Source organism: Rhinatrema bivittatum, chromosome 6, assembly GCF_901001135.1.
Source record: "Rhinatrema bivittatum chromosome 6, aRhiBiv1.1, whole genome shotgun sequence".
NCBI lineage: Eukaryota > Metazoa > Chordata > Amphibia > Gymnophiona > Rhinatrematidae > Rhinatrema > Rhinatrema bivittatum.
In genome coordinates this window covers 339,866,141-339,882,524 of record NC_042620.1, presented here as the reverse complement: position 1 = coordinate 339,882,524, position 16,384 = coordinate 339,866,141, and the positions used below count along the sequence as shown (strand labels likewise).

At 44.0% G+C, this 16,384-nt stretch overlaps 1 protein-coding gene across 1 annotated transcript in view; it reads right to left on the bottom strand.

Moving 5' to 3' along the window:
* FMR1 (fragile X mental retardation 1) overlaps positions 1-16,016 on the bottom strand; it is a 172,367-nt gene extending 156,351 nt beyond the window's left edge. The window contains exon 1 of the mRNA XM_029607747.1: positions 15,685-16,016. Coding sequence (XP_029463607.1) covers positions 15,685-15,735 — 51 coding nt within the window. The 5' untranslated portion in view covers positions 15,736-16,016. The remainder of the gene's footprint in view (positions 1-15,684) is intronic.
* Between the last annotated feature and the right edge of the window lie 368 nt (positions 16,017-16,384).

Below are 16,384 nucleotides of genomic sequence, written 5' to 3'. Positions count from 1 at the left end.
CCATCTCCCTCCTCCCTTTCGTATTCAAACTGTTTGAATGTGCTGTTCACCTCTGCTGTCTTGACTTTGTTTCAAGCAGTTCTGGATCCACTCAGGTCTGGTTTTTGCCCTCTATATGCCACAGAAACTGCTCTTGCCAAAGTCTCCAGTGAACTCTTTGTGGCTAAGACCCTTTACTCAATCCTCATTCTCCTTGACCTATTCACTGCCTTTGACACGGTTGATAGTCTACTCCTTGACACACTGTACTCTGTTGGATTTCACAACTTTGCTCTATCCTGGTTCTCTTCTTACCTCTCCCATTGTATTTTTACTGTATCTTCCAGTGGCTCTTCCGCCACAGTTATTCCGCTATTACTTGGTGTGCCTCAAAGCTCTGCCCTGGTACCTCTTTTCTTCTCTCTCTCTACATATCTTCCTTTGGTGTTCCAATCTCCTCCCACATCTTTCAGTATCACTTCTATGCTGATTCCCACAATTACCTCTTTAACCAGAGATTGCGCCAAGAATCCAGTTCAAAATCTCAGCCTCCTTGTCCAACATCACTGCCTGGTCCAGCCACCACCTTACAAACTTAACATGGCCAAGATAGATTTTCTCCTCTTGCCCTACAAGCCCACTTCCCCTCCTTCCTCTTTCAGTGGATGGCACACTCATTCTCCTGGTTTCCTTGGCCTGCAACCTTGGGTCATCTTCATTCCTCTCTTTCCTTCCAGCTAAAGTATTCATTTCTTTCTCAATATTATTGCCAAAATCTGCCCCCGTCTCTTCTAAGCACACTACAAAAATGCTTATCCACTCTTATCTCCCACTTAAACTTACTCTTTGAAGGCCTTCCACTGAACCACCTTTCTCTACAGCAATCCATTCAAAATTCAGTTGCACGACATCTTCCTTCATTGTCGCTATGACCATGTAACTCCTCTTCATAGGTTGCTACACTGGCTCCCCCTCCACTTCCGCATACAATTCAGGTTTCTCTTATTCACCTACAAATGTATTCGTTCTGTAGCTCTTTATTACCTATTATCTTTCTTCCTGCACCTTTCCCCGTGAGCTCTAGTCACTAGGTAAGTGGCACTTGTCAACGCCCTTCTCTTCCACTATCAACACCTGACTCCACACTTTCCACCTTGCTGTGCCAAATGCATGGAATAGTCTTCCTGATTCGGTGCATCATGCTCTCTCTCTGGATTCATCCAGTCTAAAACCTCACCTCTTTGAGGCTACTTTTAAATCATAAGAACTTCTCTATGCTAAATATACTTCCCACAGATTCGTTTGTCATGTATATTTGTCTTTACTAGATTGTAAGCTGCATGGCACAGGGACAATCTTTTATATTCATTTATTTTAAAATATTTATAGCCCACAGATCCAAAAGGAACAACATTACAAATAGTACAAGCATAATAAAACGTACAAGCAAAAATACACAAAATTCAAAAATCTGTGTTCATAATGAGAGACAGAATTAAGACAGGGGGAAAGCTTGTTTGAACAAGTTTTCTCTTCCGAAAAGTTAAATAACAATCTGCCAAGTAAATAGCAGGAAATGTGTTCAAGTGTTCAGAAACTACCACTACAAATGCTTTTGAATGAATCTTTATCAGATAAATTATTTTAACTGGAGGCATGTTCAAAAGCATTGCCTCTTGAGATCCCAAGGTTGCATTGAGAATGGATTCAGGAAGTTTTGTGCAATGCTTTAAAAACCAATATAAGACTCTTAAATTTAATTTGCCAGCAGATTAGAAGCCAAAGATCAGAAAACAGAGATATATGTTCAGAATATAGGAACTTAGAAATTATTTGTGCTACTGCATTTATACTATCTAAAGAACATTCAGAAGTATAGAGGAGTCCTAAATATAAGTCATACTGATCTAACTGCAAGAGTACACAGGCCCCTAAGACCAAACTCCCTTTGTATAATAGTCTCCCTTTCCCCCTGTTAGCCATGATCCTTAAAACCCCACTGACTAGCCTACAATTTGTTTTTATTACTTACACACCATTCATAGCAGTAGTAAAATTTGTGGCAGGGGACCCCAGCGCACGTCTGTACTCTTAAATATTTATGCACACATCTCTTGGCCTTTCCCCAACACGCCCACACCCACGTTCCGCTCTTTTTTAGAAACGTTTGTTTTATGCGCACAGCAGTAGATATGCACGTCTATGGGCAGCTTATAAAATCCGCTCAGCGCACTGCCCAACTTGTATGCATATCTCCCAGCTTTGGTGCATGCAGGGTTTTTAAAATTTGCCTTTTAAGTTTGTTAAAAGGCAGTTTTTATGGAAAAACTGGAATCAAGGTAAACACCCAGATATTTAGAATAGATTGGAATTGTGATATTTATCTGAAATGAACTGGGGAGATTTATCATGGCTTGACTGATCCAAAGCACTTCCATTTCACTCATATAGAGCATGTCTATTTTGAGATATTCAGGATTTTACTGCCTGAAAGCAAAGGCAAATTAATTGGGGTGATAGGAAAAAGCAACTGCATGACATCTGCATATATTGAAAATTGAACACCCAAGCGAGCCAAGGAGGAAAAATATACATATTAAAAAAAAGTGTTAAAGAAAAAGTTTATCTCTGAGGCACACCTGACTCAAATGGACTTCATCTAGGAGAGGAGCTGCCAGCTATAATTTGTTGGTATCAAGAAGTTAAAGATGGTGCAAACCAGTTTAGAATGGGCAACTCAGTACCCATCTCCTTTAGCCATAAGAGTAAGATTGCATAATGTGTGCTGTCAAAGACTGCCATGATGTCTAACAAAATCATTAGGAATACTTCACCTTTTACACAATATGGGGCAGATTTTCAAAGGAATACGCGCGTATCCCCCGAAAACCTGCCCCAACCTCCCCCTGTGCGCACCAAGCCTATGTTGAATAGGCTCGCCGGCGTGCGCAAGTCCCGGGATGCGAGTAAGTCCTGGGGCTTTGCTGGGGGGGGGGGTGTCGGGGGGGGGGCGTGGCCACGGTCTCCAGACAATCCCCCGGACCGGAACATGGCACGCCGGTAGCCGGCCCGGCGCATGCAAGTTACGCCTGCCTCGATTTCGGAGCGGCCTCGGAGGGAATGGAGGCAGGCTGCGTGGCTCGGCGTGCGCAAGCTGCCGATTTTGCACAGCCTTGCGCGCCGACCCCGGATTTTAAAAGATATGCGCGGCTATACGCGTATCTATTAAAATCCGGCTTACTTTTGCTTGCGCCAGTCACGCGAACAAAAGTACGCGCGAGTGTAGTTTTTAAAAATCTACCCCTATCTTATTTTAAGTAATCCGGAGTGGACAACAATAAGGTTTCAGTACTTCCAGAAACCATACTGTCTGGGATGCAGTGCGAGATCATCCAGAAATTCTTGGAGTTGTACAAAGCTGGGTATGTCTAGCAGCACTTTAAAAATGATAAGTAGTAGCATTGGTCTTTTTTAATAAGTTTTTTTAGACACAGAATGGGAGAAAAACTTAATAAAACAGACCATAAATTTAAAAGTTGGTTTATCTATCAAATTTACATACCACAGAATCAGTAAAAACCAAATCAACCAAGAAAAGCTCTACTTTTACTAAAAAGATAAGAAAAGCTGCCTAGTGGCTGAAGTCAGCAATCTTAATTCTTGTGTTACAGTGTTTTAACCATTTTAAAAACACAACACATATGTATTCTGATACACATGAAAGACTTTGCACTAACCAAACCATGCAACTTAACTACTACAATTTAGTAATTAACTTATTCAATGCTGGTTAAATATTTTGATTATATGCTTTTGCAAACCAACATTCATGGGAGGAAGAATAGCCTAGTGGTTAGAGCAGTGGGCTACGAAGCAGGAGTCCCGCTGACGCTCCTTGTGTTATCCTCCATTGCCTCAGGTAAGCCCTCTGGGGAAAGGGAAATACCTACAGTACCTGAATGTAAACCGATGTGATATCTCAGATTGAATGTCGGTATATTCCATATGTATATTCCATACGTATATTCCATATGTATATTCCATTGAATGTCGGTATATTCCATATGTATATTCCATATGTACATATGTTCCATATGTACCACTGTTCTATGTAAAGCCCCCTTATCTCTGTTGGGCAGTTTATCGTTGGGCAGTTTATCGTTATATGTAAACTCTGTTTACATATAAACGAAAACGTTATCATATAACGATACATATAACGATAAACATATAAGTTTATCGTTATATGTAAACTCTGTTGGGCAGTTTATCGTTATATGTAAACCGGAGTGATTTATAGTCTCTATAAGAACCTCGGTATATAAAAATTAAAAATAATAATAATAATAATAATATATAAAAATAATAAATAATAATAAATAAATAAGGCAAATTACATTCAGATACAATAGGTTCTTCCCTTCCCTAGAGGGATTACAATCAAAAGGATTTAATTTTCAAAAAGAGTTTATGCATGTAAATAGACTTCTGAAAATTGATATGATATATGGAGAAATTACTACTTACCTCATAATCAGGCCAATTCAGTATGGTGCGCTCAGGCCAAGCGCACCGTTAGCCCCCCGTCTGGACGTGCGTTTTCGACGCATTATTACCTGTTATACAGTAAGGGGTAATAGCATGTGGAAAACGTGCGTCCAACCCCCCGAAACTAACAGCGCCCTCAACATGCAAATGCATGTTGATGAGCCTATTAGTTAGTCCCGCGCGATAGAGAAAGTAAAATGTGCAGCCAAACCGCACATTTTACTCTCAGAAATTAACGCCTGCCTTAAATTCGGCCGACAATATTGTCAGAGGCCCCAAAAATAAAAAAAAATCTGCTCGCGGCCCGTGGGTTGGAAAACGGATGCTCAATTTTGCCGGCGTCCGTTTTCTGAACCCGTGGCTGTCAGCGGGTTCGACAACCGACGCCGGTAAAATTGAGTGTCGGCTGTCAAATCCGCTGACAGCCGCCGCTTCTGCCAATAAGGAGGCACGGGACGCGCTAGTGTCCCTAGCGCCTCCTTATTAGCACGGGCCCTCGTTTGCATACAGAATTGCGCGCCCAGGAGAGTGGCCTGGGCGTGCGCTGGGGGAGCAGGCGCTCGCCTCAGGGCGCCAGCTCTCCTGTGCATTTCACTGAATCGGCCCGAATTTCCTTTTCTTTAGATGAACCAGAACAAGTGGGTTATGCACCTCTACCAGCAGATGGAGATGGAGCAAAATGACGTCACAGTATATATACCCCTGCAGTGACATCAAACTGCCAGTATTTTCTTCAAAAGCAACGGAGGACAGACTAGCAAAAAACTTGATTAATAGCAGATAACCATTTCAAAACTCGGCCAACAGGCAACAGAGTTCAGACAAGAAACATATTAACACTAGTCTAACACTTTCCAGTAATCCCTGTAGCATTTAATCACACAAGAGGACCATGGTCAATCATTTGACAACCAAGGAAGGGAAGGTGGATTCATCTGACTGCCCTAAAGAAAAGGAAATTATCAGGTAAGCAGTAATTTCTCCTCTCTTAGCATCCAGTGAGATGAATCCAGAACAAGTGGAATGTACCCAAGTTACTCCCGAATAGGGTGGGAGGCTGCCTGCGCAAAGGCTGTGTCCTCCCGAGCCAAAATATCCAAACGATAAAATCTGGAAAAGATGTGTAAGAAGGACCACATCGCAGCGCTGCAAATGTCAATGGGAGACAGCAACCTAACTTCAGCCCATAACGCTGCCTGAGACCTAGTAGAATGAGCCCTAACGACTAGGTAAAGACTTGCCAGCATCAACGTATGCTACCGTGACTAACACCGTAATCCAGGAGGCTACTGTAGCCCGCGAGGCCAGTTCTCCTTGTTTAGTACAGCCGTGAAGAACAAACAGGAGATCTGTTTTCTGTAAAGGCTCAGTACCAGATACCGGATGACATCCAAGGGTCAGAACAGATGATACTCCCCTACGTCTCTCTCTCTCTCTCTCTATCCAAAGACAGCAGGGAGATAGACTGATTCAAGTGAAATTCAGTGACCACCTTCAGTAAAAAAGAAGGAACAGTACGCAGCTGTACTGCCCCTGGAGTCACCCAGAGGAAGGGCTCCCAGCAAGACAAGGCCTGCAGCTCAGAAATTCTCCATGCAGAAAAAATTGCCACAAAAAAACATCGTTTTCAAGGTCAGTAACCGCAAGGACAGGTCACGCATCAGTCTAAACGTAGGACCCGCTAAAAAAACCAAAACCAAATTAAGATTTCATAAGGGTATTGGAAACTGCAAAGGAGGACAAAGATGTTTCACTCCTTTCAGGAAACCACCATTCATCTGACCCCTGAAACAGGCGAAAGCCACTACTTGTACCTTTAAGGAACTAAAGCCCAAACCTTTATTCAAGCCATCCTGCAAAAATTCCAAAATGAGCGGGATCTTGGTCAAATGAGGAAGAGCATCCCAATCCTCACACCAGAGCTCAAACACTCGCCAAACTCGCACATAAGCCAAGAAGGTAGAGAATTTTCTAACCCTAAGCAAGGTGGATATCACTGCAACCGAATATCCATGTTTTAACAATCAAGCCCTCTAAAGGGCCATACTGTAAGAGAAAACAGAGTCGGATCTTAGTGAAGAACCGGACCCCGACTTAGCAGTTTCCTATGTGCCAGAAATCAAAGGGGTGAGTCCGCAAGTCCGCAAGTCCACATATCACGGTCTCCTGGGCCAATCTGGAGCAACCAAGAGCACCATCCCTCTATGGCACTCGATCCTTTAAATCAACCTGACCAACGTGGGCCATGGAGGAAAAACATACAGCAATTTATTTTCTGAACACTCCTGCACTAGGTCATCGATCCCCAATGACTTCGGATCTCTCCTGCACCTGAAGAATCACAGAACTTTCACATTGTGAGAAGTCGCCAGGAGGTCTAGTAATGGGGAACCCCAGTGATCCAGAATCAGCTGAAACACCTCGTCGGCCAAGGCCCATTCTCCTGGGCCCAGACACTCCCTGCTGAGAAAGTCTGATCTTACATTGTCCTTTCCTGCTATGTGTGAGGCTGAGATCATCTGGAGATGCACTTCTGCCCATTCCATAAGCAGATCTATTTCCTGCGACACTTGTTGGCTGATTTAAGTCACAGTAGTTGCATTGTTGGACATTATCCGAACTGCAAACTTGCCAACTGGACCACCCTAGCTTCAGTCGATTGATGTTCCAGAGAGACTCCTCTATATTCCAGTGTCCTTTCACCATCAGCTCCTGACAGTGAACTCCCCAACCAAGGAGGCTCGAATATGTTGTCAGTAGTAGCCAGTCCGGTGGTGCAAGGGAAACTCCCTGCCTTAGATGATCCACCTGCAGCCAACAGTGCAGTTGATAGACTTCCATTGGCAGAAGCCGCCAAATCGAATAGTCCAGAGACTGTGGGTTCCACCAAGACAGCAGGGAGCGCCGAAGAGGACGCATATGCGCCCTTGCCCATGGGACCACTTCCAGAGTCACCGCCATTAAGCCAAGTACTTGCAGATAGGGCCATATGATCGGGCGCAAATGTTTAAAAACAGTGAGAGCTGTGTCATCAACTTCTGAATGCACGCTTCCAGCGGGAAAACCTTGCCCTGCCTTGTGTCAAACTGAACCCCGATGTACTCCCAACGACGGAGCAGGCTGAAGACTCCTCTTCCAACAGGTCACCATCCAGCCAAGCTCCTCAAACAGGGAGATCACTTTGCAGGTCACTCTGCAGCACTCTTCCAGTCACTTGGCTCAAATCAACCAGTCATCCAAATATGGGTCTACAGGAATCCCATCTTTTCTCAATTCTGCAGCCACTACCATCTTTATCTTGGAAACGGTCCTTGGGGCGGTGGCCAGATCAAAGGGCAGGGCGTCCCAGAACTGCAGAAAGCATTGATGTTCTAATCAGATGGGAATATGAAGGTATGCTTCAAACAAATCCAAAGAGGTCAGAAATTCCCCCGACTGCACGGCCATTATTACCGAGCACAATGTCTCCATGTGAAAATGCGCTGCCTACAGATGACGGCTGACACCTTTGAGATCCAGGATGGGATGAAAGAAGCCCTCCTTCTTAGGCACAATGAAATAAATGGAATATCACCCCGTATTTTCTTGAGACTTGGCCACTGGAACCACAGCCCTGAGCCTTACTATTGAAGTTTCCACTGCCTGCTTCTTCTGCGGTGAGTAGCAGGGAGACACCATGAACATATCCCGAAGAACACTGCAAAACTCCAGCGCATATCCCTCTCCTATCACTTCCAGGACCCATTGATTCAATATGATCTCAACCTACCTCTGATAGAAGAGAGAGAGGCATTCCTATTGCTCCTTTTCCTGGGGATAGGTCGGCAAACCTTCATTGGAAGGGTCAGGAGATTCCACTACCCGAATCCGCACCCCTTCTAGACTGTTGGTGACGAAAGGACTGAGATCTACCAAAAGGTCAAGTTCTTTGAAGGGTCGTTCCTCTATAGGGACAAAAAGACCTGGATCCCCTATTATGACCTCTCATGTTAAGAGCGCAACATCTGCTTCTTATCCTCTAGCAAACAAGGAACCACAGATTTGCCCCACTTACTGGCCAATTTTTCCAACTTGCTCCCAATAACAACGAGCCTTTAAAGGGCAATTTAGTAAGGTTAGCATTTGAAGGTTGCATTGGCCGACCAATTTAGCACCCATAACTGATATCTGGCCGCTACTATGGAAGCCACTCCTCTGGCTGAAGAGTGGACCAAATCACAGCCCGCATCTGCCAAAAAAGCAGCAGCTGGTTCCATATCTGCCCTGGGGCTCACTCCAGTCAACAACCACCTGGGAGAGAAGCAAACAAGCTTAAGCTACCAAGGAATAACAAGAAGTGATCTGCAAGGTCATTGCCACTGCATCAAATGCTTAAGGATAGACTCAATCCTATCATAAGCATACTTCAAGGCCGCTCCTCCTTCCATGACAATAGTGGTCTGCTTGGAGACTGCACAGACCAGGGCATCTACCTTCAGAAAACGTAAACACTCTCTTGCCACTGGATTCAGAGGGTACAGGCCTTCCAAAATCCAATCCCCTTTGAAATTAGCCTCTGGGGTGCCCCACTCAAGATCAATTAATTCTTGAATTGCTTCCATCAAAGTGAAAAAACAAGAGGAAACCAAAATGGGATTTTTCTTCAGTTCAGTCACCGCATCTGCCCCAGGAACTCCGAGCATTTTCAAGGTCTCGGAAATCAGAGCTGGCGGTTCACCTTTATGAAAGAACCGTAGCATAGTTCTATACGGTTCTAATCCTGGAGGAATTTCACCATCCTCATGGGAATAAGGATCAGTGTTATCATCTGTGTCATCCGGACCTCCATCTGAAAGACTCGCTGCCGCTCTAGCAATACTCCGGCGCTTAACAGTAGGCCCGACAAGGTTCCCCACCTGTCACTCTGCTTTGCGAGTATTGGAAAGGGCTGAAGATTGCGCCTGGAGAAAAGTTTTCAAGCCCTGGAAAAAAATTCTACCCACGAAAGGGAAGATGCATCCAAACACAGAGGTACTTGAGGTGTACTCACTGAGCTACCATCCCCTACTGAGGATCTAGTTAGGGGAGATCCAAAATCAGGAGCCCCACCGGAACCATCCATACCCAGGCTTCTATCCAGCTGGGAAGAGCCAGGCTTAGTGAAATCAGAGGATGGCAAATCTCCCTAAGCCTCCAAAAGGCGGTGGCACAAGTTAGCAGGCACTCCTGGCTGAGATGCCTGAATATGACGGGCAGCGCAAAGAGAAAGATATTAGGCATAGTCGCTATTATGGCCAACAGTGCACTTAAGCGGCAGCTGGAGGCATGCGTCTAGGTTTTTTTCTTTTTTTGTACGTCCAAAAATGCTAGACGTCCAAAAATTAGGCATCCCAAAAATAAGTGCCATAAAACAATTTAAGGGCACATTGCAACTTGTGCGCACAGTTAAGCGTGCGACCACTTAAGGAGCCGCTTAACTCAGACGCACATAATACAAGGCCTGACTAAGCACCTAAAAACTGGACGTATAACCTGGACACACAGCTAGACGGACAAGCCAAACCTACAATTCTGTTTAGGGCAGCCTAAGAAAGCGTGCAAAATGCCATTGCGGCCTACCATGCGTCACGCAGCGAAAAAGCCTCAGAGCGGGGCCTAGCCTCTAGAGGCTGTTCAATCCGCCAGGCTACCCACGTCCCTCGACCTCCCACGGAGCAGAATGAACATCAGAACGGTGCACAGAGTAAGGAGACCGGAAAAAGGAGGAAGCCCTACACTACAAAAGCCTCCTTTTATATCTCTGTAAACATATAATTTTTAAATTTTTAAAATTTACCTGACTGAGTACAGAGGTCTCTGGCTGCAGGGGAATGGGCATATGTCGTCACCACCGTGGTCAGCTTCCTGCACCCACTGCCTTTCAGCTGCTTAAGCAGCTAAGTCCACACCAGCTGCCAGCTACCTGACCAAGGCACTCATCTCAGGGACCACGGAAATCACCTCAGGAATTCTCAACTGGGGAGGGACCATTTGGTATCACCGCAGGAGCATGGGGCAAATTAATTTTCTTTTCATTTCTCTTTCTGAAATCTGAAGAAATCCCCAGTAGGGAGATGCATGTCCACCATCTGCTGGAGAAGGAGAATACTGGTAGGCTGTCACTGCAGGGTATATATATATATACAGTGACATCAGTTTGCTCGGTCTCCATCTGCTGGTAAAGGTGCATAACCCACTTGTTTTGGATTCATCTGAATGGACGCTAAGAAAGCTTTTACATGTGTAACTTCTTTGAAAATTCACTTTTATCTTTGTACCTGAGGTAATGGAGGGCAAAGACTCTTTAACAAGAGTGAGATCATTGTGAGAAGTGGGAGAAGTGGACTTGAACCCTGGTTCTCAATTCCCTGTTCTACTAGGCGACTCCTCCATTAATGCTTCTTTTAGTATATTAAAAATATTTTATAATATTTGAAAACAGTGGTAGTCCAACTTAAGGAGCTGAAAGCCTGTGGGCCAGGCTTCAGGTTCTCCACACAAAGCATTAACCAGTAAAAATGCCACATCAAAAGGTAATTATTACTTTTATGCTAGATAGGATGTTTTATTTTACTTGGTACTATTAATTTGAAAAGATAATGAAACTCTGTTTTGGTAATCTCAAATACAATAATTCCGAAAAGGGGGAGAGAGTATCTATCCAAGGACATGAGCCCAACAAAATTTGCATTTACAAAGACTTGCTCTATCTGATATTAGAATATTTGTGTGTGTGTGGGGGGGGGGGGGGGTACAGCAGAGGAGAAGGAAGAACATTCAGTCAACATTTTCTAAAACCTACTAGCATAAAAGGCCCAACAAAACTGACAAACTAAAGCAGTCCCTTTTACTGAAATGACCTCTCCCCCTCTGGGTTCCCCCTACCTCTGGTTTCAGATGTCTCCAAGTGACCCCTACCTCCTATTCCTTGCCCATTGCGAGGCTCACTCCAGTTCTTCATACCCCAACTCCTCGTAATCCTTATTTGTCTTTTGTCCAGGCCAGTCCTCTCTGCTAACTCTGTCCATCGGCAGACTGAGAGACTCCTGTAGCTAGTCTGCATATGTGTTCCAGACACATGGCAAGCTCTTTGCATTTAATGCACACTAATCATATATACTGAACACTATTTGCCTGAAGTGCATGGAAGCACTTCAGAGCCGACAAACACAAACTGTACAGTATGTCTGAATAGATGATTGTACCAAAAAGCTGCAGGAAAAGTGAACTGGCACCTACATTGTGTGACTGATAACAAGAGAGCTGCCATTTAATTCAGAATACAGTAGCTAGGCTTATTTTTGGTTTAAGGCAATTTGAGCATATTACTCCCACATTGAGAAGATTTCATTGCTACCTATATCTTGGTGCTCTAAATTTATGTTAGTGGTCACATTTCATAAATTACTTTACGGTGAGCGCCACTGTGTTATATGTAACCTATCAGAATACTGTCCAAATAAGAGACTGTGGTATGCAGACTTGCATTGACTTACTATACCTTCACTCCGTAGCTATAGACTACAATCTACTCATGCCAGAGCTCTTTCCTACATTGGGCCACTATTGTGGAATGCTTTACTCCCGGATGTACATAGAGAGACAGAATGAGGTGTTTAGGAAAAATGTGAAAGCTTCTTAATTTAGTGAAGATTTTGAATAACCATGTTTTTTCTGTGTTTTTATTTTATTGTATTTTATTGTTTTATGAGTGATTTTTATCCACCGTGAACTACTTGTGTGGGACTGTGCAGAATATAAGTGTTGTATAAATAAATAAAATAAATAAACAAGGTGGGCCTCTTCTAATTTCCTCCTGACTTTGCTGGTGGCACCTATCTATCTACAGGAAAGGTTTATCAACAACTATACAATGATTTCTAGCACTATTATATGTACTAGAAACTGCTGAGTGAAATTTCCTGAGCCCAATCCCCCACCCTACTCCTAACTCAGAATCAGCAAAACTCAAACATTCACAGATACGGAAAAATATTTAGAAAACCCAGGCCCCAGCCAAAAAAAATCTAGAGCCAAGAATATTTTTTCACTCTTTATTTTGACTGTAGAAGGGATCCCCCAACTTGATCCTCAAGGGCTGTAACATGGGTTTTCCAAAGTGAATATGTGTGAGATCTATTTGCATATAGTGGAGGCAGTGCATGTAAATAGGTCTCGTGCATATTCAGTGTGGAAATCCTGAAAACCCGACCGAGTTGTGGCCCTTGAGAATCAAGTTGGGGGATCCCTGCTTTACAGTATAGTTGTGTATTTTTCTTTGCTTCTTTGACATTTTGTTATTCTTTGCTGTCCCCAAACCACCTCCTCCCTCCTGGAATCCTTCTTCCCATAACTCTCTCCCCTTGCCCATCCCCTTCCTTACTTCTGGCACTCTCCTGTGTTGTCCAGCTTCTTCCTACTAGCTCATCAACAGCAGCCATAAATTCTCTGTGATTTGGGCCTTGCTGGGGGCAAGCCAATGGCAGTCACCCCATCACTCCACTGACAGGGACCCTCTGGTAGAATGTCCTCCAATGCTCAACCAGTTGGGCCCTGTTGTAAATAGCTGCCCCTACCCCTCTGCCTGGGCACCAGAACTCAAGTTAAGCATCCAGGTGACTTGGCACCTGGAAATTTTCCCAGCCCTGTTCAGAAGTTTCACCCTACCCTCTCCTATTTTCCCATCCCTTTAATCTCGCTCTCCTCCCCCAAATCTATCACTCCTTTCCCTATTCCTTGCTCTGTCTTTCTCGCAGCACCTTCCCATTTGCTTTCTCTTGCTATACTGAACATATCTTATCACTGCTCCAGCATGAATGGGCCATAGAAAGAAAGCACTCTTCTCAAGAACTACTGTTCCAGGCACCTATTGGTTATTAATATTCTTACTGGCTATAGAAAGCAGCACTTGAGAAATGTACTTCCTCCTTTCTGACTCCTGTGATCTTTTGCACTAAAGTAGTGGTATTAGCACTGGCAACTTATCATTAGGTATGAATTTCTAATCACTAGTAGCAAGCAGAAATTGTGTGTCCTCTATATGTGACTGAACTTCACAATCTGGATAAACAAATAAGCATGGAGGTAGCTTGCTTATTACAGCGGTTACTACCATAAACCAATTAAGCCTGATACATCACTTTGAATGCATACACAGCATTGCTCTCTGCTTCAACGGCAGGGGGAAATGTGGAAAACAGGATTTACATTCAGACAACATCCAACAAGGCAATGATCTGTGCAGTCTGGGTAAACAAGTATCGGGATAACTTGCTTGATGTGGCAGTTACTACCCTTAACCATTAAGCCTTATGCTCACCCTTGATGAAACTCCAACATTACTCTCTGCATCAATGGCAGGGGGTGGCAGGAAACTTGAATCAAACAGTTACCAACAAGGGCCCTGAAATTGGTGGTTGGTGAAACTGATATGTATGAGAAAATAAGTGTGGAAGCTTGCTGGGCAGAATGGATGGGCCGAATGGTCTTTTTCTGCCGTCATTTCTATGTTTCTATGTATACATTTTTTAGTTTCATATAGATAATGAGATTTATTTATTTTATTTATATTCTTTTCTATACCGACGTTCATGGCAAAAGTTCAAAGTTCTTAGGAACCAGGAAAAAATTTTAAAGCTTTTTTTCGTAATTCTTTTTAAAAGTTTGAATCTTTTGTTTTTTTTCTTTTTTGACACTTCTTGCTTTCTTCTTCCCAACTTTTTTCCCCCTTCCTGCCTGGCAGCAGCTGCTCTTCCTGTTTCCAGCTACTGTACTTAGCAACAGGCACCAAGTTTTAGGCAACCAGGCAACATGATGCCCACATTTTTTCTGGTATTTATGTATGTGATACATACACACACACACGCACATATATATATATATATATATGCATACATGCACAGTTTGACAAATCCAGAATATCTTCTTTTCAGAAACAAAACACAAAGAAAGTATATCCCTTTTTATAGTGAAATGCTACAGTACAAAAAAAAAGTGTCTACATAAAAACTATATGATCCAGATGCTAATACTGTAAATAAGGGGGGAGAATACAGAATGGATTGAAAAGCTTAAATATCAGAAATTTAATAAAAGCCATCTCCTCAATTTGGGGAAATATGAATATCATGAAGTGTATAGAACCACACAACTGTGATTCCACAAAAACTGCTTCCAAAATTATTTACAAAGATTTAGCCTAAGGGTCAGTGCAAAACGGGAAAACAAACTCCAAACACAAATCCCCACCTCCAGGGTTCAGTTGTCACCCTTGAATGCCACATAATGTATTTACAATATAGTTTTGAACACAGAGATCAAGACAAGAATTCTATATACACAGCATGTATTGTGAAAAATACTGCACACACTGACAGCTCTACAATAACAATTAGGAAAACCAGAATAAGAAGCCACAGCATCTAAACAATATGGCCTCTCTTGTGTAAAATTCAGAGAAGTGTGTAAAAAAAATTGTGCACAGAAGACAGTTCTAAATATCCCCCATGCTGGTCCATACATCTTTTTCGAGGCATGAGAACAAATTTCCTCAAACCAAATGCTACCATACATTTGATAATTTACACAACTCACGAATGTTGTAGAATAGATACCTAGAAGAGTAGACAGTGAATTTAAAACTGGCTTTGTAACTTGTTTTCATATTCTTATGGATCTTGCACTTAACCGCACTTTCCTCTCTATATTTCTTATTGATCACCATCTACTAGAACTATTTTCATCCAGTTATAAAAGCAGGCGTTTTAAAGAGGTCTAATTAGATTATATTACATTTCAATCAATACTCCCAACTGGCTTCTAACGGTTTCTACAATGCTTAGGATGTGGGGAAATTAATGATCAGGGGAAATAAGTAAATAATTTATATTCTACCATGATAACAAGAAAAAAAAAAGAGAACCTCCCCCCCCCCCCCCACGAAATCATTAATAAATTACAGACATACACGGAAAGGGCCTAGACTGAGGCTGGATTAAGGTAACAGCGCAGCGGCTGAAACCGGTCCTGCAGAGCGAGGCGGGGAGAGCGAAAAGGGGGCTCAGGTGGAACTTAGCAGCAGGCACCGGAAGAAAGAAAAAAAAAAAAAAAGAAACTCGACGCCAGGCCTAAATCCGGTACCTTGTAAAAAGCTCCGTTCGATCCCCGCACCTCCACCACCAGCTCCTCCATATTGCTCAGTGCAACGGCGAGGAGGAGGGGAGAGGAGGGGGGGCGAGGAGGAGGAGGAGGAGGAGGAAACCTGCGCGCAAATTCCGCGTCCGCTTCCTGGGCTGTTGCTGGTGCTCCCGCCGTCGTTTGTCCCCCCCTCAGCTTCGGGCGCGACGCGTGAATTGGCGCGGACGGAGCCTACGCTGCCGGCTCCCCACCTCGCGAAGAAATGAAACCGAAACGGCGACCTGCGGCCGGCGGCTTTTCCGCCCACCCAGCCCCCCTCCTCTCGAATGTAAACATTAAAATCCCCGCTCACGTGACCAGGCCCGCCGGGTCACGCCCCTTCATAAACCGACGGCGGGCGCTCCGCTCTGACGGTTAGGCTCGTCGGCGATGATTGACAGCTGCCCTAGTCGCTAGGGGGGGGGAGGCAGGCAGAGCCAATCAGGCGGGCTTCAACCCATTACTGTCTGACGCAAGAAGAGAGGGTTTTTGGGGGGCGACCCGGAGAGAGGAAAGGGGGGGGTGGGGGTGAGTGAGGGCGCGTGAATGGGCGGCTGGCGTGAACCGCTCAACCAGGTTGCCATGGCTTTGGAAGAGTAGACAAGGGTGTGTCGGGGCTTTCGGTAATAGGCTGAATAGTCTTTTTCATGTTTTATTTTAGCAT